The sequence below is a fragment of the Phaethon lepturus genome, unplaced genomic scaffold (assembly GCF_000687285.1).
Source record: "Phaethon lepturus isolate BGI_N335 unplaced genomic scaffold, ASM68728v1 scaffold10885, whole genome shotgun sequence".
In the NCBI taxonomy this organism is placed as follows: Eukaryota; Metazoa; Chordata; class Aves; order Phaethontiformes; family Phaethontidae; genus Phaethon; species Phaethon lepturus.
Genome location: NW_010538390.1, coordinates 15,913 through 42,924, shown reverse-complemented (window position 1 = coordinate 42,924; position 27,012 = coordinate 15,913). Strand labels below are relative to the sequence as shown.

Below are 27,012 nucleotides of genomic sequence, written 5' to 3'. Positions count from 1 at the left end.
GCAGGAATGAATCATTATTTTGCTAGTTATCCTCTACGTGTGTAAAACTTGACTTCCTAAGATTCTAACGGGTTAAACGAAAAATTCTTTCCAGTAATATTGCAGATTTGCAACGATTGCACTACAGCAAATCACTTTACTAACTAAACATCTTAAAGCATAAATCTCCACTTCCACTTTCTGGATTCTATTTGAAAAGTTGGAAATATTCTGCACATGGAAATACAGCATAACTTAGAAACTACATAAAGGAATTATAATCTTAGGAAAAGCATCCTCTATGATGGTAGCTGACTAGCTTTTGCAATATATTTTGCTAGCCTACTGACAGATCTTCAAGCAAAAACATTGTCTCAATAAATAACACGTTATAGTGGGGTGTTCTGCCTTCTGCTTGAAAATTAATATACTGGACTGTACATAAGGTAAAGGTTTGGCATAAATGCTTTCTTCTCGACTACTTGTCAAAATTCACCAGTGTTCAGTGAGTCAATCTTTCCATGAGGTGCTTCACAGCTAAAAAGGAGCTGAACACTACTTCAGAAAACTTATGATTAGGGCACCCTATTCTTTTAGAATCATTTTAAATTATTCTCCTTTGAGTTGTGCTGGATTTAAAGGTCAGTTAGGATAACAGGGATATTCATATAATTGTGAAATAAGAGGAAGGGCTGTCACAGCAAGCTAAACATCATTCATTACCTAAAGCACACTTAAGATAGAAAGAATTTGATTACTTCCCAAATTACATGCTGTACATCTGGACACAGAAGGCTTTCAGAAAAGAGTATATTTACTGTAAGAAAAAAAGGCAAGGAAAATGATAAAGCTTCATGTTTAAAAAAAGAGAAAGAAGAGAGAGAGCGCACAATAAAAAAATGCAGAAAATTAAAAGACCAAAGTGCTCTCTGATCCAGTGGATAGTTTTTCCTTTACTCTGCTACTTCACCAACAATGCTATAATGGTTTGCTTTTCTTCACTAGAGCTTTTCAGTTTTCTGGCAATGTTCAAGATTCTTGGGCACATCATGAAGCTGTTTCAACACCCATCTGCTGGAGAAGACATCAAAACCAGGAAGCACCTAGGACTTTTTCTATATTAGAAGTGGCAAAGGTCTGTAAAATTATTTCGCTTTTAAGAACTACATTGATCATGCAGTTTTTGTATCAGATGAGTATCCACAGAAAGGATAATAGGAAGAGAGCCATCAGGTTTGAGACACGTTAGAAGATGCAAGCCAGGACTTTTCAGGAACATGGATGATAAAATTGACTGCAAAAGCATTTTTGCCTTAAGACAGGACAATTAAATATCAGTGGCTATATGACAAAATAATAGTTCACTGTAAAAGCTCATTCCCTTCTGCAGGTGCTCTTACGATTTTCATTAAGAATTGACTATTTCCAACAATGCTATGGCCAGGTAAGATCTGTTTCCTAATAGGTTGTTCAAGTCTAATTCCTATAAAAAACCCTACCTTCTAGGTTTTAATAATTTATATCTCAGAAGAAATATCCTTTGCACTCATGCGTTTATTAATTTATTACATATAATTTGCATTCTATTATTCTTTGTTTGTGGTGTCAAGATTTGCATTCAAATACTTTATAATTTTTCATTGAGAAAGACTGGTATCTCTAGAGTGGGTTCCTTGAACTTTCCTGATTCTCCATTTATGTTTTTGGATTGAATACTAAAGGCACCACGTTTCTGTTTAATTTTGGACACACATCAAAATACAGTTATGAAAATACAGTTTTTAATACTTCTTGGGTAACAAAGGCAGGCGAGAGAGAGAAAAGAAAAAAAAAAGTATCTTCCATAAAGATTACTGCCATTAAGTCCTTATATTTGTACACAGTTTTGACTATATATATATAGTCCTCCCGCTGTGCTTTCATTTCTTTTTTCTCCACTCACTGAGAGAAAGGCATAATATGATTGTCAGCCTTGCTACTAATTTACACCTATGGAGCACAGGAAAAAAACCCAACATTATCTGTAAACGTTCATGCATGTGTTTTTTAAAACTGTGCTATCTCTAATTGCTGAACCTATTTGTTCAAAGAAAATTATCCAAAGAAAGCTACTGTCAAACTTACAGCGAACCACCCTGCTGGACCAAATGTAATGTCAAGGAAAACTACAACTCTGTAAAAAATGGATCGTTTGGAAAATACCACCAAAACACAGCACTTCAGAATTCAAAACTGTTTAGATTTTTTAACGTTTTTATATATTCATGAAAAACAGGCATACTGTGAAGTGTATTATATGATACCATATACTTCAGGCATGCTTTTTTCATGGGAGCTAAAGTATATCATTATCATGGTTGTCCACACAACATCCATGACACCGAATTCAAAAATTTACATAGAAAGATGTAAAAACTTTAGATTAGTTGTACTCTCTGGTAGACAGATGCTGTATTACTGCTTACCAATAAATGGAAAAAGCAAGAGATTTCTCTAATTTTCGTTTTTATGATAGAAAACATTGGCACAGCACTAACTTCCAACAGTTCCAGAATGAATTGCAAAATAGCATGATATTTTACATAATTCAAAATATTCATTCTTTATCTCTTCCCCTCTCCCCCCATCCCCCAAGCATTTTTACTTTGAAAAATTTAATGGTTTAGCAGAATTTGAAAGCAGAAGGCTTAAAAAAGTGATAAGGGGGTGCAGAAATTAGCAGAGGTGCCACTACCTGAAAGCTCATCAGAAAGGGGAGTGAGAACAATATCAGGCAAGAAGGGTTTGGAAGTATGGATCAGAACAGGAGCACTTTTAGCACTGCGTATATAGGCCGATGGCAGAGCACATTCACCAATGGATCGGCTTCTCATGGCTTTAAAAAGGAAAAGAAAGAAGTGGGGAAGGAAAAAAAGAAGAGTGACTATAATGAAAGGCTTGTGTCACAGAAAAAGCAGCAACAGAGAAAACAAAGATAAAAAGGAAGAAAATTCAAAAATTAAAACATTTCAGCACGGCAGATATTGGCAGAGCTGTAAGAAAGAAAAAATCAGTGGACACATAAGACATTTTGAGTTTCTAACTTTTATGTAAAGCAGCAACAATGCCTTTATTATGACAATTACAGAGATTTTGCATTAAAAAATCAAGAAACTAATTAACATTTTTTCTTTCCCATTGCATCAGGGGTTGAAAAATCAAAGTCACTCCATAAGCACTCAGAACTTGAAAAAAAAGCAACTTATACTACATTTGCATTTTTCTAGTTTCTTTGGTTTACTCCTGGAAAATTGTCTCTGAATTTTACACATACCCATGCTCTTGAATTCAAGAGTCTCCAAAAGAGAGAATAAGGATAAAATGACCAATTCTGCATGGAGAAATTTGCAATACAACTTGTTACAGTTCCACATTAAAAAATTAAGTGACTGAAGTGAAATGGTTTGACAACAAAAAGCATTAAATAATTTCTTATCCATAGGATCTGGCTTTTAACCGATACTGGATAAATCTTGCTAAACTGATCCTAATTCACCTGGTCATATCTCATCTCCTGTCAACAGTCCTACAGAATGGAAAACTTACATAAGAATTGTGGCATCAGGATCAAGGTTATATCCCAAGTTTTTCCAAGAGATTTAAAATGAATCTTTATGACATTTGTTTTCCTTTGTCAGAGCAACATATTGCAAGAACCGATACTGCATTCAATCTCAAAGTGCACCTGAAGTTTTTCAAAAAGTAATATTCATTGCTTAAAGCAGTTCCTTTTCAAACTGTTGCAAATTTGGTAACTTGTTTTAAAATAGTTGCTGATAAGCTTATTTTAAGGCAACTTCAGTGCATCTTATGTAAATATTGTCAGCACAATATTTAACCAGTCTTTGAACTTCTATATATGTTTTCAAACCAACATGGAACACAGAATCTTAGTGCCCCTAATCTGTATGGGAATCAGAAGTACATGGAGTGCAGTGGAAGTTGAGCACATCACACTTCTAAATCAGGTTAAAGAATTGTCCTTAATAGCAACATGCAGATAACTTGGGTATGTCAATGTACACAGAGCAGAAAACACATTTGACAAATGCAGCACAACTTAAGTGGAGTCTTAACATCAGTTTGAAAACGCAATTCAGAAAGACAGATGTTTTAAGACTGAAGCCATTCTCTATTAAACCTAGTTTATAAGACAGAAACCAATTTTTTTGAAAAGACAATTATGTGTAAGGCTTTAACATCTCTTTGATTAAGAAATACAATAACAAAATTCAGATTACAGTGATAGTTAGATGCATTACCTTCATTATTGTGCATCTTAAAATGAATGTAGGCAAGAGAAAAAATAACAAGCTACATAGTAAATCTTAAGGGTCTTTTCCAACCTAAATGATTCTACGATTCTAAATAAACCAAGCTTTTGAGATTAGATACTGTGTTGATTACAAGTCTTAACATGAAGTGCCCCTTGTAATTTGACTGGGTCTCTTCCACCATATTACATTGATACTAGCAAGGTGGGCCAGAACAACCCATTTACAATTTGGATGGTAGAAGTTTTACAGAACTTTTGAAGGAAAAATTGCAGTGTATTATTATTGAAAACAAAATTAACTTTGAGATGCTGTAAAAAGAAAATGTGATCTCAATGAATTATTATTTAAAGTAACATGTGTCACATTCAACTAAGTAGTTGAGGCAGACGTAATACCAGGATGTGGACTCGATATTTGACAGTTTATAACCTTCTACTGTTTTCTATAGATAAAAGCAGAACAACAGATAAGTCAATTCTTTCTGATCTGATCTTTTTATAGGATTAGAATTGCTGCCTAAGCCACAAATTCTGTGTCTAGCCCTACAGAAGATTTTTCAACCCATATGCGTATCATGTTTAAAGGCCCTTTTCCAAAAATTACTTTACATAAGTTAAGGCTAAAAATGTACACACTGCATATCAGAAAAGCTGTGATTTTTATCTGAGTAACAAACATATATACACAAATTTGGTGCAGCAATAAATGTGCGCTGGCATGAGAATGGATCAAAAAATAGAGGTGCACAGACGTACACAAAATGTGTACAACATAAAACAGATGAAAAAGAAACCCCAGCTTTTTCTTACCATGAAATATTTAACATGCACACATCCCCCCCCAGACATAAAGAGTATATTGCTCACAATCAAAGGAAATATACTACATATCAGATATCATGCAACATATCTGAGGTCTGACCCAATTCCAGACTTGTGGAGCTAATGTTAAACTGAAGGAGAAGATCTGCCCAGCAAAATGTTCTACTGAAAATTTTACTTACTGTGACTATAAACCATTTTTTCTATTATGTGACCCTGTGTTAACTGGCAGATTAAGAAGCATCTGAACAGATCTCTTAGTAGACCTCAGAGACAATAACAAGTAACTGTTTGCAGACAGTTAAGACATATGGTTTTGTAACATATTCTTCATTAGCATTTTAAAAAACTGAAGAGTTTGGGATTCTGGCTCCAGCAACTCTTTTGGGGCTTTTAATCTTTTAAGATCATCCTACTAATGCTGTGATGCTTGTCCACAGATGGTATTCTACAGTATGAACAGAGCTGAAATTTTTAACTTGTTACAGTAATACAAACTTGGCTTATTAATACCAAATATGTAAGGTAATTGGAGGAAAGCAGCAAAACCATGGAAGCTAAAGTACAGTGAAACTAAAATCAGATTAGTTTGCTGCTAACCAGTTCAATACGTAGCTTGATTAGGATAAATTTCAGTAATTTTAGGGCTAACATCATATAAATAGCCATCTTCCAAATAGCAGCAAAACAAAGCCATTAATAAATTGACCAAACAACATAACGTTCTGACAGAATATCTGAAATATTAACAATTTGGGAAGGAGAAATTTCAACATGACCTTTACCTTGTTAAGACAATTAAGATTTAAAAAAACCTGCCATAACAGTTAATCACAGACTATCTACAGAGAAGCAGAAATTACATTTAAGGTATCTGTGGTCTGTAAGGAAAACTTTAGTCAACCTGTCAGCACGAGATACAGGAAAAGCTGTGTAGCATTTCAATGCATGAAAAAGACAGGAAATTTTGGAATAGTGACTTCATTTTCTCAGGTGTCGATACTGCTTATAGAACAATTAAATCTCACATCAACAAAAGCCTTTGATAAAACAAATTTTTTAAATGGAGAATTTTGAAGAGTATTCAAATAAAAACTTTGGTTAAATAACCTCTGTGACTTAAAAAAATTAATTGCAAATATTTTTGGAAAGAGAAAGAAAATGTTAATTTCCAAAAAGCTAACACAATTATATAGTCAACTGCCAATATGCATCCCCGATTTCTAAAACTGTATCAGAATGTACTGGCTTCCAAGAAGTATCAGTGAAGCAACAACACACAATAACCAAAGCCACCACTACTACAGAGACAGTAAAAAAGCAAGAGATATTCCTTAGGAGGTTCTTCTTTTAAATAGAAAGTAAAATCAGCTTAATTTTCCTTTACATAAGGGATAGCACTGAGATCATCAAGATGAGACATCAGAGTAAAGAAATTTGTAGTCCAGTTCATTTTAAGATAGTCTAAGCAAATCATATGAATGTAAACGAATCTTCTTTTGAGCAATCCACCTCAAGCACTGTTTAACATCACTCATTTCTAACACAGGAAAGAGTATCTGCAAGTAACGAAGTTGAGAAATAGATGACTTCAGAAATGGAGAATTGCACACGTATGTGCCAATCTGTCATTAATGCAAGATTCAGGATATAGTAAAAGACAACACATTTTATAAACTATGCAGATTTTCACACTTTTCTTTGCACAGTTGGAAAATACTCAACATATTTTTGTATACAATTTATGAAAACACTCACTTAAGAAGCCTTCTATTATCCACCTATGCATATCATTGCTCAAACCATTCCAGCATTTTTCTTTTTCATATACATACAACAATATTATCTTTCCAATCCATCTTAAGCATGTGATCAAACTGATTAAGAATTAATAAATCAGCTGCATTACTTTCATCTGCAGTAACTGTAATTCTAGTAACCACAAGCTATTCAGCTACCCTAAAGCACATAGGCTGCATAATTAACACATTTAACTAATTATAGATAGTATACTTTTGTATATAATTTTGTACATAATAATAATTGTATATAAAATAAATTTTATATGTAATAGTATACTATTATAGCTAGTATACATTTGTGGAAAGAAGTTATCCATGTTGATACAAAAGCCAGTTATTAATTCCTTATCCTTTCTCAAAGGTCACTTATATCAGCTTTTACAGATACATACCAACTGTCTTCTGCCGTACAATGCTTCTTGCCTTTTCTGTTCCTGGAGAGCCAGTGGTTGTAGCACTGCGTTGTCTCATCGGTGCTTGTCCAGGCTGATCCCGGCTCCAGCCTCTAGAAAACGACTTATCAACGGAAGATTTTGGGAATTCATGCCCAACTCCTGCAAAAATCGAATTGCAAACCTATTCACTTCTATTCTTGTATCACCAGGTATTTGTAGTTGTGTTATTTCAAAGAGTTTTGAAGTTGGGTAGAATAAATTATGTTATCAAAGCAAGCATGATTTTAAAAGCTAAATAGCTCATTACTGTTTTTTAAATATATAAGCCCAATCAGCCAGCATTAACACTGAGGAATACTCAAAATTTTTCAGAAGTGTTAGTACTATTAAACTTTCTGATTGTCTTTTCTGATTAATCAAATGCAAAACCACAAGAAAACAAAGGTTGTAGCCTGATAAAAATGTGTAACCTATGTGAAACGTATGATAAAAATGTGTAATGTAAAACGAGATTTTGTGGTAGTTCTGAAAAGCAGCCTTATCTTAAAGAAACTGGGTTATTTCACGTGACAGAGATGCCTAATTAAGTGTACTAAAAAGGCTGGACCAAAATTCTGCTGTGCCTAACATCCCATTACCACAGCTCAAATTCAAACAATGTGTATACAGTGTTGTCTTACCTTTGCCTTTGTGTTTTTTCTGCTTCTGCTCACTTAATTTATCCAACGGCAGGTCACTGAGGTCCAGGCTATACAAGTTTCTAGCTAATACTTTAGTTAGTGTCTCCATTGTCAGTGACCACTCAGTGGCCAGCTCTTCCCAATATGTCAGTGATGACATTACAGACAGCAAGTCATCCCAAAGTTCTCGAGAGATGTACACATTTAGATTCGCTTTGATCCAAGCTACTATAAGAGTCTAAAAGAATAAAGTGAAAAAAGTTGGCTTCCAAGCATAAGATGATAACATTCAAATGTTACTACTTAAAAAGAAGTTTCTAACTGCCACAGAAATTTCTGTGTAGCCCTGACATTCTTTTCCTCATGCAGACTTTTCATGAATTATCAAGTGTTACGTTAACATGAGCTTCTGACTTAGATACAGGAACAACTGGTTTGACTCATCAAAGATCTTCTGGTATCTTAGAAGTTTTGCCAAAGAGTTCTGTAATACTGTTTTCAGTTAGTTTTCATCATGTTCTTCTCTTCTGTATCCTTTTTTTTTTCCTACTAAAGAATCTAGAGACTTTACAGATCCTATTTACAGAGGAGACACCACAACAGCACCCTGCAACTATAAACTTCGAAAGAATCTCCTACAGCTTACTGTAAGGAATAAAAAAATCAGCTGCTTAGGCATGGATGGCACAGAAGATTTTGTGCTCACTTGAGCTAATTTTGCAACAGAAGCAGCATAAAACTGCACACATTGCCAGTTATCCCAACTCAACTAAAGGATGGGAATTTTTTAATTTCACAGTACCCCAAAAACATTGTCACAGTGTCATTAAACATAGGGCAGAAAGTAATAAATTTGGCCAGTTCTTTAACCTACACCATTCACATTATCTGGGTAACTTGATCAAATGATTTAAGATGACAAGCCAGCAACAGTGGCTGTTGCATCTAATCTCTTGGTAAAAATTAAGCTGAATTAAAGTGGATTTATGTTTAATTGCCTGGAAAAGAGGTCCTGCAAGTCTTCCAGCTAAAGTGGAGTTTTTTCTTCCTTGATACTGCAAGAAAGTTTGGGGTGGTATTTTCAGCACAGATTCAGTAACCCTGAGCAGCACAAGTAGCATCTGTTCCCTGCAAAACAACATTTAACTTGAGGTTACCGTTTTGTTATATTTCTGTATATACCAGAATATTTTTAAAGACAATAACTGAGCTTGACTTGTTCAAACACATTCCAAACAGGACACACTGATTACAAACAGCCTAACTTGGTTCTTGCAAAAGAAATTACACCAATCTTCTTTTCACACTTAAACCCCTGTCACCCTCTAACATCTGCCATGTCATTCAAGTGCGATCACCTTCAATGGCCTGAAATTACAGGCAAAGTTCTAATTATATTTCCAAACTTAGTTTTTACTTTTTTTCTATCCATGACAGGTTTTGGCAATGTTACATTATGATTAACATACTTAAATTATTTTGTGTGGCACAATCTTTGCCACCACAGTCTACAGTCACTTCTTTAGAGTGATGTGAAACTGGGGAAGAAAATAGTAGTCTAGTGGAATCTGTTTTCTATTATTACTCCCAAATTTCCCAGTGGCAAGCCTTGAACTGACTCCTTATTTCCTCACAAGAGGAGACAAGCTTCATGTGACATGTAATGCCAGCTCCACTTAGCCAGAGTTCAGGAAATACTAGTGACTGACTGAATGCAAGTCAAGTCAAAATGGAGTAAATCAGCCCCTTGAAATCCCCTTGCTACTGCAATGGAGAATAGTGGCAATATACTACCTCATTAGAGACAGCTATTTATAGGAGAGGGGGAAATAATAAAAATTAATTTGAAAGTGGGTCCTTTGTACCTGCTAGACATCTTAAGCACTGGAAAGGAACAAGAGAGTTACACAGTACATGGACTCCTGTATACAGATCAAGATCAAGAGCAACCCACATCTGATTATAACAGTTATCCATGATTATGTGAGGATTTTTTGTTTATTTTTAAATAAGGCTGTGAAGCTTCACATATGCTTTCGTATTTAGCACTTCAACACATCAGCAAAACACCCTGGGGAAAAAAGTCATCAGTAGCTCCTTAATAGTAGTCTATATATCCTAGCTTACATTTTTTTCCACTGAGGGCTAAGCTGCCTCAAACTAATTAGGTGCTTACTGCTGGCTTTGACAGAGCAGATAACCTCTTCCCCTGTGGTAAGTTGTCTACGATGTTAAAGTCCACGTATTTACTGATTTAGAGAAACTGGTTCACATAGTCAATACCACTCTACTTTGTTTGCTATCAAGTAAATTTTCACATTTATCTTGTGAACTAATAATCTAAGATAAAAGCATTAGCATTTTACCATGTCTTCTTGTCCATAGTCACTTGGACTACCATGTGACGGTAGATATTAAGAATGCGTTTACACATATCAGTGTGCTCATCCAGCAGAGCTTTAATTTCATTTGCAGGTTCAAGAAAGAATATATTTGAAGAATTTATTATAAAAACCTGTAAGTAGAAAAGAATGGATGTTATGAACTTGAAACACTTCGATGTTTTCAGTTGATAGTAACCAGGAAGCAAAAAATCTACGATTAACAGGAAATGCTGCATATGCACTCAGAAGTATATATTTAAATATACGTTAGCTTAATGTGATGATAAAGCAACAATAAGACTGATTTTTTTTAGCTTTTTTTTCCCCTCTACAAAACATATTTTTATATTTTCGCTCTCATAGACAAGATGGTACAAAAAACTACTCTATACAATTATTTTAATACCATGGACAAAAATGTCCAAGTAAATAAGTCTATTGCATAAAAGTTCCACCTGTAAGCCAGCAACTGACTAGTATAATATATGCTAAGGTATTTGAAATAGTCCTGGTACACTTCAGCATGACAAGGCCTGTGCTGTGTTCTGGGAAACTAAAGCATTCATCCCACTGTGATCAGTAAGGCTTACCAGAAGTAGGAAACAGGATATCTTCTCCAAAGTGGTTGACTTCAGCGGACAGTGAATTACGGCTTTCAGAAGGAAAATTAAGAAAACAAAGGACGCAAGGACACTGTAGTAGTTACAGGACCTACTACCGAACTGTTATTACATTTTTATGTAAGTTTAGGAAGTATTTGAATCATGGTGAGCCCTAGATTTCCAATTAATTTTTATTGGTCTTTCTTAATCCACATGTACAAGAAATCACTGGTTCTACAGCTATAATTTTCGTCTACTGAGAACTTTGGATTTTAATAATTAAGAACTCTTAGTGTGCAGCTTTACATTCACTTGCCTTAACTGATGAACCTACCCTACTTTAAATGCCTAGAAATAAGTCTATGCAAGAATTAAATGGGAAGAAAACTCAAGACAGAGTCTTGGATTCTTGATTCACAGAAAAAGTCAAATGTGGTTCCAGGTCAGAAAACCTCTCAAATTCAGACATGGTACAGGGTTAGAATTATGTCTTCACTCAGTTTTGGGCTAAAAAATATATTTACTAGTCAAATGAACCTTTGTCTAAAAAACTTCAACATGAAGAATCTCCTAGGCTTTCTCAGATGTGTCAACCTTAGTAATACGTTGCAAAGAGATAAAGATACTTCACTTTCTTTTCTCAGAAACACTTCCTAATCTAAATAGTCATTGTACGCAAGGATTATGACGCTCAAATTACTGTAACATATTTGAATTTAAAAGTGATTTCAGTTACAAAATTTATTTCTATATTTAACAGTGTACAGCACAATAGGAAACCCTAGTCAGGAAATCATTCAAGCTGTGGTAAAAATAATGAGGTCTAATTAGCATGGTCACCAATGGCAAAAGTGCACATGGTGGAGTAGCAAATGCACACATCTATTTTATTTTGTTTAGAATCAATTTTCTTCTGGATAAAAGAATATCTGGAGGCTACAGTCATACACACACCTGTATGTATGTATGTGCATATCATACATAAATATGTACATACATATCATACATAAAATGCACACATTTTACATAACCTTAAAAGCATTTCAAAGACCTTCGAATTATACATGCTTGATTTTCTATATCCTTAACTTCAATAAAGCATTTTGCTGAACATTTGAAATTAACACAATTTCTACCCTGCCAAATTTCCTAGAAGCAGTTAGAAAACTTCTGGTAGGGAACTTCTGCAACTCTCCCATTCCTTAAGGGTATCACTGAAGCAGAGAGTTGTGGTGTCTGATCAAATTTTTCAAACACTTATGTACTCATCCAAACTGTAATTCAGATAAAGATGAGAAAATAACCCTGTACAGTTTATTATTCAGATTAGGAAAATTGCAGGTTCGGATGTTTTGTGTGTGGTGACTAATAGCTTAAAAGAAAAAACTTTCTAAGCATTCTCATTAAATGCTTAATTAGAATAATTTGACGATGTGCTACTCAGATGAGAATTATTTTTTCTGTGATATGATGCAGAGCAGAATGCATGTCCTGATGCAAAATTAAAAGATTTTTTTGGTCTGTTATCCAACACTTGTGTATATGTTGTCCTACTTAAGGTCAGTAAAGATATAGTGAATGACTCTCATTATTCTAACACTAGTTATCATCATACTTTTAAAATTTAAAATAATTTTTAAAATTCAGAGATGCTTTGAAGGAGCATGGGTTTCCCTTGAAGGACTATTGGATTATATGGCACTATGTACTGATAGCAAGAGCTTTATTATTAGGATGAAAATTAAATATCAAATCTCTTTCATACCTGCAATACTGACTGTACTCCAGCTCGTACATTTTGCTCTTCAGTATCAATTTCAGACATTTTATGCAAAATGTCTTCGTAACAGCCATTTCTCGCCCAGTCTGAATTTCTAACATGACTGGAGTTCATACCTTTTTCCTGAAAAATATTTTTTTTAAAATCCCATAGATTTGGAGACATGTATTTTGGTTTTATATTAAAGGAAAATGGATATAATAGATATTAAATAATAAACAATGGTAGACAAGATGTTTAAGATGCATCTGAATGACACAACTATATTTTAAGAAGTTTGTAACAATTATTTTAAAGTATCTGGATGAAATAACTACTACTTTCCTCATCTTTTTATTTATATATAGTTTTTACACAGCTGAAGGCTGGCATACTATACAATCCACGTCTTGAGAACAGTTCATAAAACTATATGAAATTTTAAATTGAACCAACCACATTAAAAATCTACAACTGATTGCCCATTCATGGCAAATGATAGCCCATTCATGCATTGTTTAATTACCATCGATTCTCCCCAATAGATGCTCTGGACATCAAATTAAACCACGTATAATCTGTCAAGGAGGCCACTTCGCTGTCTACTAGCATATCCAAAAGCTGTACAAATATTAACCAACAATATTTTACCTCTTCTCTTTCTTTTGCTTTCTCTGATGAACTGTGGTCAACAACACTTTCATCACAATCTACAGCTGTGCACTGCATTATTTCTTCAGGTTCTTTCATAAATAAAGGCTTGTCTTCTTGCTGAATCCATTCCTGATACACCTTTACCACTTTCCTCATGGCAGCCGCTTCACAGATTGGCAACAGAAATGCCTGTGAGTAGAAAAAGACACAAACAAACAGCTAGAACACTTGAAATCAAGTTGGGCTCTATAATGTACAGGTTCTAAGGGATAAGGGGCAGGGGGAATACAGCCACTGTAGGATCTTAACAAATAAATTACTCCTGAACCTAAACGTTTGCTCACTTTCTTCATCTGTAAACTAAAAACATGAAAAAAATGTTTTAACACGAAAACTTGTCAAGAAACTACTTCAAAAACTTCACTGCCAAAGAGAGAGATATGAAAATCCATACAGGCATATCTACTTGACAGCTAGCCTGCTGCAGTCGAGGCCCAAACACTCATCAAAAGTATGCAAAATGAATAAGCAGAAGTTTCTGTTACAACATCTTCCATTCAGAGGACCTAGAAGAGTCGAGTTAAATCAGTTCTGAACAGCTAACAAAAAGTTAAGGGACATACGTTACTGGTAGCCATGTATCTTATTTTGAGCTAATTGAGATTTTACAAAATAGTGTCCTTAAAACAAATGATCCCCTGAAAAGACTTCAGAACCTCCGTTTCAAAAAAATCGTGCATTTGAGTCAGTGTGACAGCTGATTAGTGACCTCTTCAGGAGGCTTTCTGTATCTGCTGTGCTGGTAACAACTAGTTGGAGATCAGAAACTTTCAACATCAGTCAAGTTTTAACTAACTACAAAATACATCTACCAGAGACCATGATGCCCTAATTGTATTAAAAAAAGAACAAAAACTACACTGACATAGTTTTATGGAGTGCATGGTGTGAATGTTGAACACCCATTGCCCATGCCTTTAAGGAGTGCCCACTTGACACAAGTGGTACGTTTCCTCTCTGGAAATGGACCTTTCACACCAGTAGTGCACTAAGGAGAGTTTTGCTGAGTAGCACAGAATTCAACTGACAAGTTCATCAGTCACATGCTATCATTCATCAAGTCTAACAGTCTTCTGCAAGCTCACATACATTTTTTGTACCCTGGAGTCTAAAATGCATAAAACTTTTTTTCTACAGACAATCTTCCCCACCATTCATTACAACTGAAACTTCCTGACCAGCGTAACTTAGCCCTAATGTTTTAGGAACATTACAAACAGCTGGCATGTAAGAAACAAACTTACACTGAAAACTTCTGGCTAAACAATGACTTAAATGAGCTCTCATAACCACACATGAAATCCAAATAGTCTACATAACTCATGGACTGCCTGTGAAACAAACAAAGAAAATTGCCTTTGCTGGCCCTTTCGGCGGTGTGTGGGGGGGCACTTTCTAAATAGACCATGAATAATTTAGACTCTACATTCAATGTCTCACACTCTGTAAACCCTTGAGCGGCAGCTGAATTCAGGTAACTCTGTTATCTCCTTCAGTAATGTGTCCAAGCTCTTCAACACATTGGATGTGAATAAGCTTCTGACATTTATTTGCCTCATTCGAAAATATCAATTTTATCCAGATATACTGGAGTTTTAAAATGTTTAATTTTCTGCTGCTTACAGCAATTAGTGTTATGTATTTCAGTTGAAACTTAGTATATATTGCTTTGCTATTATTCAGAAAAATCTCTTCATCTTTCAATGATGGGGCATAAAGAAAGTCTATCTTGTTCTGTTCTCCCACATTGAACTCAAAGTTACGTATTTTCACATTATAAATAAAGACTGCATAGTCTGCCATATGTTCTCAGTTCAAATGTATTTAATAGTTTCCAGTTGAAGAACACTATTTTGAATATGCTCAGCTAACATTTCTGGTTGCAGTAAAGTCAGAAGCAGAAGCTGTTATCTTCTATAGCCACCTGTCCCACTCTTCTGATGAAGACTATCAAGGTAAGGACACTTGACTGCTCCTAAAACAGCTCATTAACAGCTGCAGACTCCCACAGGAGGCTTATTTTAATATGCTTGGTTGTGAGGGGGTTGATCTATGAAAGCATCAAACATTCCTGCCTATGAGGAACTGTAAAGTCCAAGTTAAGTGTTGTCAAACTGGTTATTAAAGAAATGAAATTAGAAAAAAATCAGGAACCGGGGGATACTCTACACTGAAAATATTTCAGAATTTTGACTTTTCAATTCTTAAACCTTAAAGGCAAGGTGACAGACAAAAACTGTACATGTTCTGCTTAGTAAATGCTCTTGAAAGAAAACCATGACAAAAAGGTAACTGACAATATAATAATCAAGATTCTTGGGATTCTTTACCTGTCGAAAAATCTCAGTTAGAAAATTAACATTGCTTCTTTTAGAAGAAAAGACTTTCCGGACAATTTCAATATCAGTTAAATGCTCTTCATCAATACTGCAGAGGCTAGAAGAACTTGGTTCTCTCTCTGTTAGAGTACTTGTATTAGAATGAGATTGTTCTGGCTCTGCATTTCTGTCCTGCTTATCAGTACTATCATTTTTGCTGTCCTCCCTTGAAGCCATGCTAGCAGCTGCTCTCTGAAACAAAAGTTAAAGAATATTTCATAGCTCATTTTTAGAACAATTGCACAGTACCATTTAAATTATACTACAATACAACATAAAACAGTATAAAGAATTCAGGAAAAAAACCAAAGATCAGATTCACTGCATTTTAAGGCTTCTTATGCCTATTTGATTAAAACCAAACCAGCAGAATTTGAAAAAAAGCGCATAGTGAGTCCTAAAGTGAATTCATAAGCAGAAAAATCTGTTTAGAAATTCTTTTTTAATTCTTCATAAGTTATAATTATCGGAGGAGTGCACACTGCCGACATAACAACTAAGACAAAAATGTTAAGACAAACATTTTTGTGTATATTTAGTTTTACCTGAATATTCTTTGGCACATTTTCACCTTCCATCCCAGGAATATGAGGTCCTGTATGAGGTTTTGGCTCAAGCCAGAAAGACACCAACCATCGAATGACAATAACACGAGCCTTAATAAAAGGTTCTTTTGTGCAATATATTGCCTCATTGGTTTCAGCATCTTTCTTAACCATTACATAGTGTGGCTTTGGTCTCAGTTGTGGTATATCTGTAAGGAAACATATCATCTTAAAAACACGTACAGAGATAAAGGCTTACATAAGAAAGAAATCCTAAACTCATAACCAATACGTATGAATTTTCAGAGGTGCTGTTTTTTCATATTCACTGTTGCACAACTCATCCCGAGATATGCCGAAACGGATGCAATAAAGAAAAATTCAAAACTATAAGACATCAAAAGGCTGTAATTTTCTCCTAGAGGAAGACAATATTGTTGGTCCAACAGACATTAACTTGTTTCTGCTATGCAAAAACCTTCATTTTGTATCTGAAAGTGATTTCTACAGCTTTACAACCTTGCTTGCGTTTTTCTCTCTAAACAAGTAAACATTTACTGTTTTCAGCTTTTTTAAAGCTGCAAGCTATACTTAATATTAAACAATAAACTTCAGCAAATTCACTACTTCACACTTTCATTGAAAATTACAAAAGCATTCTAAATAGCAAAATAACTGTTAACTAGACAAGAATATGGCCTATACAAGAAAACTGTTTTCATATAAAATTAAGATACTGTCAAATTTCTTAATTTTTAAGACATGTTTACAGTTGGCTAAGTTACCAAGCAACAATTTATGTAACTCCTACTTTTCCACAGCCTTTTAAGAGTCCTGTATGTTACTCATCCCCTACTACCAAACCTACTGGGAAAAGCAGATGCAGTTCAGATACAAGGGATCACCACATTTCCTAATGCATCCCTAGAAAGATCTTTATGTTGGTCTGCAGCAATCCACAATAAAGCAATATAATTAGCAATAAGGGACATCAGTTCTTTACTGATACAGATCCCAACATTTAACTACTGCTATAATAGGAGAGCTTTAATTCCAAATGGTGTTCTAACAGCAGCTGCAACAAACACAGCCTCTTCTGGCCCTGCAATAGGTGAAAGATTAATTGAACAGAGAGAAATCCTGCTCCAAAGCCACATGAGTTTTGCAGCTTCATCTAATGCCACATCTGCACTAACCAATTTTGCCGGACTTTGCTGCCAGAGCAAGGGTACATGCATCATCCTATGACTTAGCCGAAAGATGGTTCAGTGACAATAGCTTCTGTACTAGCTTGCAGGGAATGTAATGAATGACGACCAGAGGCAACCACAGTTCCTGCCAGTTGGCATATCTAGGGTCTATAAACTACAATTCCATTTTCCCCATCCCATGTTCTACAGGATGCTTCAGAAGTGTTTAGTTCTTTTTGTTCTCTACTGTGCTACTGACAAAGATGCTGACAGTGTCATCAGTATTCCTGCATCTGCTTCAAAAAAAAGTGACAGTCCTTCATAACTCAAACATGGATGGAATTGACATGTGTGGTAAAAACGTTACAAAGACTGGACGGTGGCAGGGACACACGTACATACAGTTTTTAAATTGTGCATAAGGCACACTTCTGCAGGGACAAACATCAACAGGCTGGTTCAACTCCAGCCATGTATCAGCCAACTCAACACTGCAAAATGTCATTTCTGGGTTTCACAACCCAAGACAGGGTGCAGAACAGTTCTGCAATACCAATCTGAAGCTGCTATGAAACTTTCAGGTGCGAATGACATTTCTCTGGGAGTGGTGTCCCAACTCCATTCCTAGTTCTAGAGGAGCAAATATGAGATCTGGACTGGTACAAAAAGTAGATGAAAATTAGTCCTCGGAGAACTTACGACATGTGCTGTCACAACACACCCTGCTACTGATATTTCAGTATCATGTTTCATCTGCTGACAGCATGCAAAAAACACCCCCCCCAAAAAAAAAACCCACACAATAAAAAGCAAAAAGGAGGAGGCATGGAAAATGATGGTCCTATCCAGATATGGAGAGTGATAGATTGGACAGAGGTGGTATTTCAGCACTGCCTCAACTCTTCTGTAGCTTGTGGTACATGTGTAAGATATACGTTCCATGGTTTTACAGGCCAGAAGGCAGTTCAAAAATACTAATGGTGGGAGTCAAAGAAGATGCAAAGTAGTCATGTTGAAGAATCTAAAATCATTCCCTGACTATATCTTCTAAATGCAAGGTCAAGAGTTGTTTTAAGGGATCCAGCATAACTTCTGCCAGGTTATGGTATCATAACCCAGGAGGAACAAATCTGGATACCAACAAAGAAATAATCAGCTACTATCTAGGCAATTAACTTATGACAGCCATATATACTTTTAGGCAGTTGAAGTGACTACAGCCTACCTGCCAGACTGCTGTAAAGGTTTCCTTGTTAACATTACAATAGACAACACAACATCCAGCACTGAGGATATCCAAGCTGGTATATCTCAGTGTCATTTCAACAGCCACATACAAAAGTAGCGGTAAACTCATGATGCTGCTAAAAGCTGAGGAATGTTTCCAGAACAGACTTTAAAAAGTTACATCCGCTATTTTTAATGGAAGCATTATTTTTAGAGGAAAAGAAATACATGACACTTGCATACAATCCACCTAAGTAAAAAAGCACAGAATACTTTTTAAAAAGCTCGCAAAGAGTTTATTTACTACAAATAAAAAACAGTACATTGTTTTCATTCTGTGGAAAGCAGGTTAGTAAGAAAATTAAAAATTTATGTATCTTAAACAAAAGCACGTATAACAGCACAATCAGTGATAAAAGAAAGCAAATGCCTGGCAGCGCAGTATTTAAAGATGCAAAAGTCAATTCTCTCTGGTATCTATTAGCATTTAGCAGAGTGTGAAGGCTGCAATACTGGCAGTATTTTCAAAAGGACAAGACTTCCAGTAGACATGCAGTGAACATGTCTTTGCAACACTATCTCCTTCTGTAGTTTCATGATATCCTCTCAGAATAACCTCTCTCTATTCCATCTCAATTGTGTTATGTGCTGTTTCTCAAATGTATCCTCCTTCAGTCATTTCTTGTATTTTCACATTTCTGTCCATCTTTGAAGTTGGTGTCAAGGCTCCAGATAAGGACACTGATGTAAAACCAAAGCAAAACAGAGGTTTATTAGATTGAATCAAATAGTACAAGAGAAAATATTGCCTTCCCCCAACTTTCCATTTTTCCTTTCTGTTTTGTTTTGGGCTTTTCCCCCCCCCCCCCCACGCTCTCTGGGAACTTGATGTGAGCTGATGCCAAGAAGGGCAGTAAGCTTCCACCAAGGTGGTGGAAGACATACACAGGGCAGAAAATGAAAAGGCTAGCAAAACCACAGTTATTATGGTGGACACTTGTAGTTTTGACCACCCTTACTTTTTAAGGCAATAAAGAGTTCAGAAGGAATGAAAAGCTGCAGAGAGCGCTGTAGGACAGCCCACTTTATTGTTTCCCTGTAAGTGAAGGAGCCCATCTAAATGGTTTGGAAATGGCATGGAAAAGCACATTACTATGATGGAAGAAACAATGCCCCTGGAATCTTACTGCCCTATCTGTGGTTCTTACTAAATATTTTTTAAGGACTATCTTACAGAATTTAAAAGACATTCAAACAAAACAAAACGAAACACCAATCTCATAGGCTCTTCTAAGCCTGTAATACTCAAGCCAGAATTTGGAGGAGGCACAATACTAGCTTCTCCTACTTGGGATGCTTAGTGCTTGTTACTGTAACCAATATACTTATCTGAAAATCTGCCTTAACAAAAACAAAAAGAAAAAAACCTGATTGAAATCTCAATCCAATATAGTATCTCCAGTAAAACCCTCTTATCAATGCTTACTTACGAAAACTACTGTTTTGATTTGTACCTCATGACTTGTCCTAAATTAAACGTTACACCAGTAGCATAAGAACTGTTTTTAATAGCAGGCTCATTGCCCAAGTTTGCCCTATTTTCTGCCTAAATGCTGTCAATTTTGTTCAGAACAGGTGTAAGATCATTTTTACATAGGGTGGGAAGACGCATGCCAGAGAAGAAGAACTTAAGAGGAGAAAAGACTATTCTACTTACCAGTTTTTCTTGCTTTCATTAATGTATTATTCCCCAAATCCTCATCATTGTTGCTGACTTTGTACAGTTTAAGGCACTGACAGTAGTTTTGGAGATCTGTGTCCATTTCTTCCTCTTGTTCCTCATTGTCCTCTTTACTAAGGCCTTGAAAGTTTCTTGCTTACGATTCACAGAAAAAGAGAGGACTACAGTAAGACTTCTGTGGAAGATTCAGTCAAGATCTTCATAGAAAATATCGTTTCCATGTTTCTTGTTTGAGGACGTCAAGCAGCAGTAGGTTTGTGTTCTCAGCATTGCTTACCATCCTTCTTGTGGTTATTTTATCACTGAACCTCTTCAGTATCTTCACACAATTCTTGTTCTACTGTTGCTTATGGCTGGATTTATATGATTTCTTCTTCCCTAGATGAGAAGGTCCGCTGTTTTTCCCAGGAGAACACGGTTTTGAAACATCCACCTCTGAAGAAAGCCACAATCCAAATACAAATACATGGACTGGCAGACACTAAGATCTTTTCAACAAACTTCCCTGACAGCTTGATTTTAGAATACGACATTGTATCTGGAGATCAGTACTAGCCCTTGTGAGATGCTTCATCAACAGGTAAGAAGAAAGATGCGTTGTCCATATTATGCAAGCAATGAAACAGCAGCATAAAGCCAGTATATATGGTTGCTTTGCAGACAAGAGTCTTGAACTCTGTTGGCTTACAACCAACATATGCATGGATGCATGCGCATCTGAGCTAGCAAAAATCATGATTTGCAAACAACATTCCAGTTTAGAATGGGCCAAAAACCTCTGAGCAAAACTGTAGATAGGTTTGCTTAGCAAACACTGAAAATTCTGCTCTCTATATGGAAAGATATATTCTAGCACCATCAGCTTTAAAGATTGTATTAAATCCTAGCTTCCTCTTCCTACTGCAAGCCCTTGACAAAATACAGTTGACACAAAAACATAACTAACCTTGCCTGGCCTGAACTATGAGCAATCACCGTATGATCCAAAAACTACGATTCTGTACAGATAAAACCAACGTCCCCCAAACAACAGCAGACTAACACCTGTTATCTCAGCAGCAGTAGTTTCTCCTTAGACCACAACTTAAATCAACAACAGAGGTCACATTAAAGAACTGTTTTACAAGAACATTTAATTTATCTGAATCAGGTTAATATAGCAAAATTGACTCTAATGAAAGGGTCAGGTGCCTCCACGAACAGAGAACTGAAAACCATGAACAGGAACCACAACATGTTCTTTCGTAAGAAATACTTTTGGAGAATGTTCTTTATGGGCAACATGACTCAAGCAAAAAAATGCTTTGCTATCCTCTCTGTTAGAGAAAATGTAATGATTTTATCAGTTGTGTTAACACTTACCAAGTATAGGGTTATACAAGCTGGTCTCCTTACAGATGTTTGGGAAAATAGAAGGTAAGTAGTATTTCTTAAAATTTGAGAATAAAAATGAAAATCCCTTTTCCTGGTTTTCCTTGTTCTTCCATTCTAAACTCTTAACCTTAAAAAAAGAAGTTGGATAAAGTAGAAGAGAAAGATGACTGATTAAATGGCTTCTTTATAAGTTATTTCTCTGGAACAAAATCATATGCAATTTAATAAACACTTTTAAAAGACGGAACAGAAACTAGTTAGGAAATGTCAATGAAACAAAGACTGTTCTCTTCCAAGTCATTGCTTCAAAATGAATTTGAACATATCAAATACTGAAACCAATAAAAATACATCTGCTTTTATGGTCATCTTGCTAAGTTAGGGAGTAAATCCAAATTGATTGTTTTTAATAAAACTGTTTTCATATTTCAAAATGTTTTATAGGAAAAGGACAATTACCCATGCTGTTCTGAACATTTGTTTGACAATTTGTTTTAATACATTTCAACTAACAAGTGGCCATATATTCATTATATTAGGTATTTGGATTCATTTGTGCGGTTGGCAATATGAAACTAATCTGTCAGCCACAAGCAGCAGAAGATACAACTTTAAAAGTTGAATTAGGCAAATCTACTTTCCTGGATCATGAGTGCTAAGCCATCCCCATTATAAAATGTTTTCCTACTGAAAAGCATGGTAAGTTCTCCTTAATAATAAACCCAACATGCAGTTTCCATCTTTGTCCTGGAGAATCCATCTGCCTGCAGAGCTGAGTAATCTGCCAAGTCTACCATAAATAGATAAAGGAAGCTTTGCTTTCCCTGTGCCCACCCCCCTTTTTCTTCCGCCTGTTTTTCCCCTCTATTACTTACTCAAAGTCCACAGTTCTAGTTTATAATCTATTTTCAGGGCAATGGGCCTTTAGAATGGAATATACATACATATATACCCCAATATAATTCAACAGAATAACTAATATGTAGAAATTAGTGACACAAGGTCTTTTAGCAGAACTTAATACCAAAGTAAGATTGAAATCATCAGTGCTTCTAAGGAGATTTCAGCCAAAGACTTCAGCATTCACACAGTGAATAAGTTTTTTGACACCTGTCTCAAAGACATATCTAAATTTAAATAATACTACCGATTTATTACAGAGAGGGCAGTTGTCTTCAAGAATATAAGGGGTATTTTTATTCAAAGTGAACAGTCATCATTAAGCTTACCCTACAAATCACAAGTATGGTAACTTCTATTCAAACTGGGAGATGCTGGAAGCAACAAAATGAGGTTGCAAATTATTCCAGCACTGCAAGTTTACAGAGTAAGACAGATAAAGGGAAGCCATGAAATATTTCAGTTTGACATTAGCCGTATTTGTGCACTGTCCATTTTCCCTAACACAACCTGCAAAAGTGTGAAGAAAAACTTATGGATAGATACCCAACTGGGTTCTGACAGACAAGTCTGACCCAGAAGGCAGTACAGTGGAACATCTACAGCATGTCATGCAGTCAAGCAGTCTGCTGGGTATATGACAGCACAGAGCAGGCTCAGAAGCAGCATGTGCTAACTGGCCAGCAAATTAATTACATAAAATATAATAGTTAGGCCACGGGTTTTGACAGGAGCTCTTGCCATGCCCTGTCCTATGCATTTGACGTACTGGCTGACACCATGGAAGTGTCAAAGTATGAAGGGAAGGACCTCATGTGCACCTGAGCTGCACACCATGGACTCATTCAAGATACCCATTCAAGTCTTCATTTTCTGTGCGCAGTTCAGCTCCATAATCTGTCTTTTAGGTAGGCTGGGATCTGCAAGATCTTATTACCTGGTATTCACATAGCAATGCCACTAAGCGAGTGTAATCTCAGCAGCGCAGCGCTACTTTCAAGCAGAACCTAAGCTTTGTCAGATCTCAAGTATTCCAAATGTGTAGTTTTCCCTTGCTTCTCTTTTGAGGAGGTTCACTTGCTCAGCTGTAGCAGTAATCCCAAATTTTCTCGGTGCAGTGTACTGTATTATGCCTGAGCTTACAAGTGTCCTAAAACTAAAGTCCCAGAAAGTATAGTTAAGATACCAACAGGTACCATCCCTGCAAGATCTGCCTAGTAAATACTTTGTTGATCAGAAGGAAAAAAAAAAAAAAAAACACACCACACAAAACACAACCAACAACCACCCCCAGAAGCTCTTGCTAGAAAGTCATAATCTCCATGTCATGCTCTAAACACCCTGGAGCATTTCTACTAACCAGGGCTTTCCAGTAGCTCAGAGTGTTTCCATTAAGGAATGGAGAGGCTGTATGGTTAATCTACTCTAACAGCAGAAATTCCAGAATGATAGCTGGAAGAAAAATATGACCCTAAGCACAGACACTGGCCATCTCAGTCTTACAAACCATTGAGTCTGACATCCTGTTTCTGGTTTTGTCAGCTAGCCTGAGTATAAACCTAGGAAAAAAGCCTAGGTTTATACTAGGCCTCCAGCAAAAGTCTGGGACTCATTAGAAGCCCAGGACATGTTAAAGCCCATATCACAAAAATCCAATGCTTTCAGCTGTTAAGTTTCCCCTTAGTTTGAAAAGCAAAGTCCCTGTCCACCACAAAACTCACACAGTAAGAGCGAGCCCTGTTGATCCTTCCCCTGGTTGAAGGCAACAGGGCAGGGAGGGGGAGGTGAAGATGAGAAGGGAGCTGGAATCAGCACTGCTGGAAGTGACTGACAAGTCTTTTTTTTTCCCTCCATGCTGCAGTCTGATACAAGACCCTGTGATAACAGACCTATGACTCTTCACACAGAAGGCAAGTGAAAATTTTCTATGAGAACGTGCTTTTTACAAAGAACATTGGAGGGAGGGGCAAGGGGGAAGGAATGTTTAAAACATTTTAATATACATTTGCAGTGCTACTAGTAAACTTGCAATGGATAAACAGGTGTTAGTTGTTTCATATTTGTTTGCTTGAACACTATAGAACATACCTGAATTACTATGTATTTCAAAAGCGCTTCTAAGAAATAGCTTGTTAAATCTTCTTGTCCTTTATCTCCTGATTGTGGAGGAACAAGTGGAGTGATTTCCTCTATAGTCACTTGAGCTATTTAAGGAAAAAAAAAAGTTCATCTAACATTTAAACCATTTCTTCTCATGCATAAATATATACCAAATTATGAAAGTAGAAATGTACTGGGGTAAGCAGAGACAGTTACAGGCAAAACAACCCACCCATAGATTAATGAAAATTAAGACATTTTAGCTAATAAACCACCATAGAATTAATTTCTTACATATATAAAAACATAGCAGATAATAACCAAGTTCTCCCTATGCACCTTGGGAATCTACCTGCCAAGACACACAATTTTTCCAAAAGACATAATCCATTTCTTCTGGAATTTATGCACACAATAGTGTAATATTTGTGTTGCACAAATGCCAAACCTTCGTATCTCTCATGATTTTCTTCTTTTAGCAGTTGATTATTTACATTTGTGTTGTTTTACTAGCTCTATCCTTCCTTAGCCTCTACAGTGAAGCTACTTCAGAGTTTGTTTTTCTCTTGTTCCTGTAGTTACATGTTCACATTTCACTCTCTGCACTCTGCATTTCTATGCTGACTATATCCCTTTTAGATTTGTTCCTCCTTTCCTGCTGTAGAGATATAACACAAAAGAGAACTCCAAAACAGGGCTTAAAGTATGTAGCAAACTTTTATCTATAGAGTTATCCCTGCCACGAAGTTTGCCAAGTTTCAGTAAATTTAATTACCAGTCAAGGAGACACTGCTTGCTTCTAGAAGCAACGCTTGTGTCAGCTCCAAAACATTGGGTGGAGGTGGGAAAAAGGCAACAGCACTTATGTTCAGAGGAAAAGTAGTTAGTGTCTTATTCACATTTATGGGAATGCAGTCTGCACTTATGACCCCATCCAATTGCAATTCATTAATAAATGAGCTTAAAAATCCTACTAACAGGAATAAATTGAGTTAGAAGGCAAGAGGCTCCCCAAAGTAATCAGTATTTGATACTTACTGCTAGAGTGAACAGTCAAAGGAAAAACTGTCACAAGAATCATCTTAAGAACAAAATCATCCTCACTACGGAGTCAAGATAATGTTCTTCACATAAAAAAAAAATAAAATCTAGGCAGCATGAAAAGCTTATCTCGGAATGTTCAAACCTTTCCACTGATGCAGACCTTTCTGACCTCAGGTTTCACAATTTACAAAGTCCATTTCTTTTGGAAGATTCCAAGCCACAAGAATACCACAGCTTTAATTGTCTGGTCATACACAGATGGCGCAGGAAGATCAACCATTTGGCTTTACGCATTGCCCTAAAAAACACTCATTCTCTTGAGGGCCGTACCACAAACTGCTTTGTGTAGCTTGCTCCCTGGAGTATGGCCAAAGCCAGTGCAAATGTTCAACAAAAGCAGAATCTGCCTGTGCAGGTTTGCAATAGATACAGCTTGTCATTCTTAAGAATTGCGTAAAATTGGTCAGTTTGTTTTCACCTGCTATGTATTAAGGTACTGTAGCCATACTTTAAAAAAAAAAAAAAACAACACCAAAAAACCCACCCTGAAAAACGACAAAAAAGACAAAGTTACTATTGGAAGAACACCTGATAAAACTGCCAAGACAACTCATTAACAGCTTCATAATCAACCTGGGTACGTATGTATGTTAGTTCTTTGTTACTTCAACTTCCCTTTTCTGTGCTAAGAATTGAATTATGTAGAGAATTGAGTAATATTACTAAATCACTTACTTTCTTGAACATTAAGTGGAGGGTTAATGAGATTATCTAGTGTTCGGGGGCCATATTCAGACTGTGGTGATGAAAATCCAGGAATCAAGCAAGAAAACATCCATAATTGTTCTTTACTACAGTTATTTTGAAGTGCTTGCAGCCACAAAAGAAAGAGACGCACGCCCTCTCGCCGTATCTTAAAGGAAAAACACAGAACGAGTTCACGTGTCACAAAACATACAAAAGCATTTCCATTTACCCTGGAGGAAGAAGGACAGTGGTAGAAAAGATGAGAATAGACAGACATTATGACTACCAGTAATCAGCAAAGCCAAGCTACCACA

The 27,012-nt window shown here is 36.0% G+C and overlaps 1 protein-coding gene across 1 annotated transcript in view; it reads right to left on the bottom strand.

The window, feature by feature from the left end:
• The window catches only part of RALGAPA1 (Ral GTPase activating protein, alpha subunit 1 (catalytic)), a gene marked incomplete at both ends in the record, with an annotated part of 90,439 nt that overhangs the window by 59,677 nt on the left and 3,750 nt on the right, over positions 1 to 27,012 (bottom strand). Inside the window, 12 exons of the mRNA XM_010286787.1 lie at positions 2,714 to 2,854; positions 7,311 to 7,472; positions 7,994 to 8,231; positions 8,992 to 9,121; positions 10,360 to 10,508; positions 12,745 to 12,882; positions 13,390 to 13,581; positions 15,783 to 16,022; positions 16,376 to 16,584; positions 21,896 to 22,034; positions 24,896 to 25,011; positions 26,687 to 26,864. Coding sequence (XP_010285089.1) covers positions 2,714 to 2,854; positions 7,311 to 7,472; positions 7,994 to 8,231; positions 8,992 to 9,121; positions 10,360 to 10,508; positions 12,745 to 12,882; positions 13,390 to 13,581; positions 15,783 to 16,022; positions 16,376 to 16,584; positions 21,896 to 22,034; positions 24,896 to 25,011; positions 26,687 to 26,864 — 2,032 coding nt within the window. The remainder of the gene's footprint in view (positions 1 to 2,713; positions 2,855 to 7,310; positions 7,473 to 7,993; positions 8,232 to 8,991; positions 9,122 to 10,359; positions 10,509 to 12,744; positions 12,883 to 13,389; positions 13,582 to 15,782; positions 16,023 to 16,375; positions 16,585 to 21,895; positions 22,035 to 24,895; positions 25,012 to 26,686; positions 26,865 to 27,012) is intronic.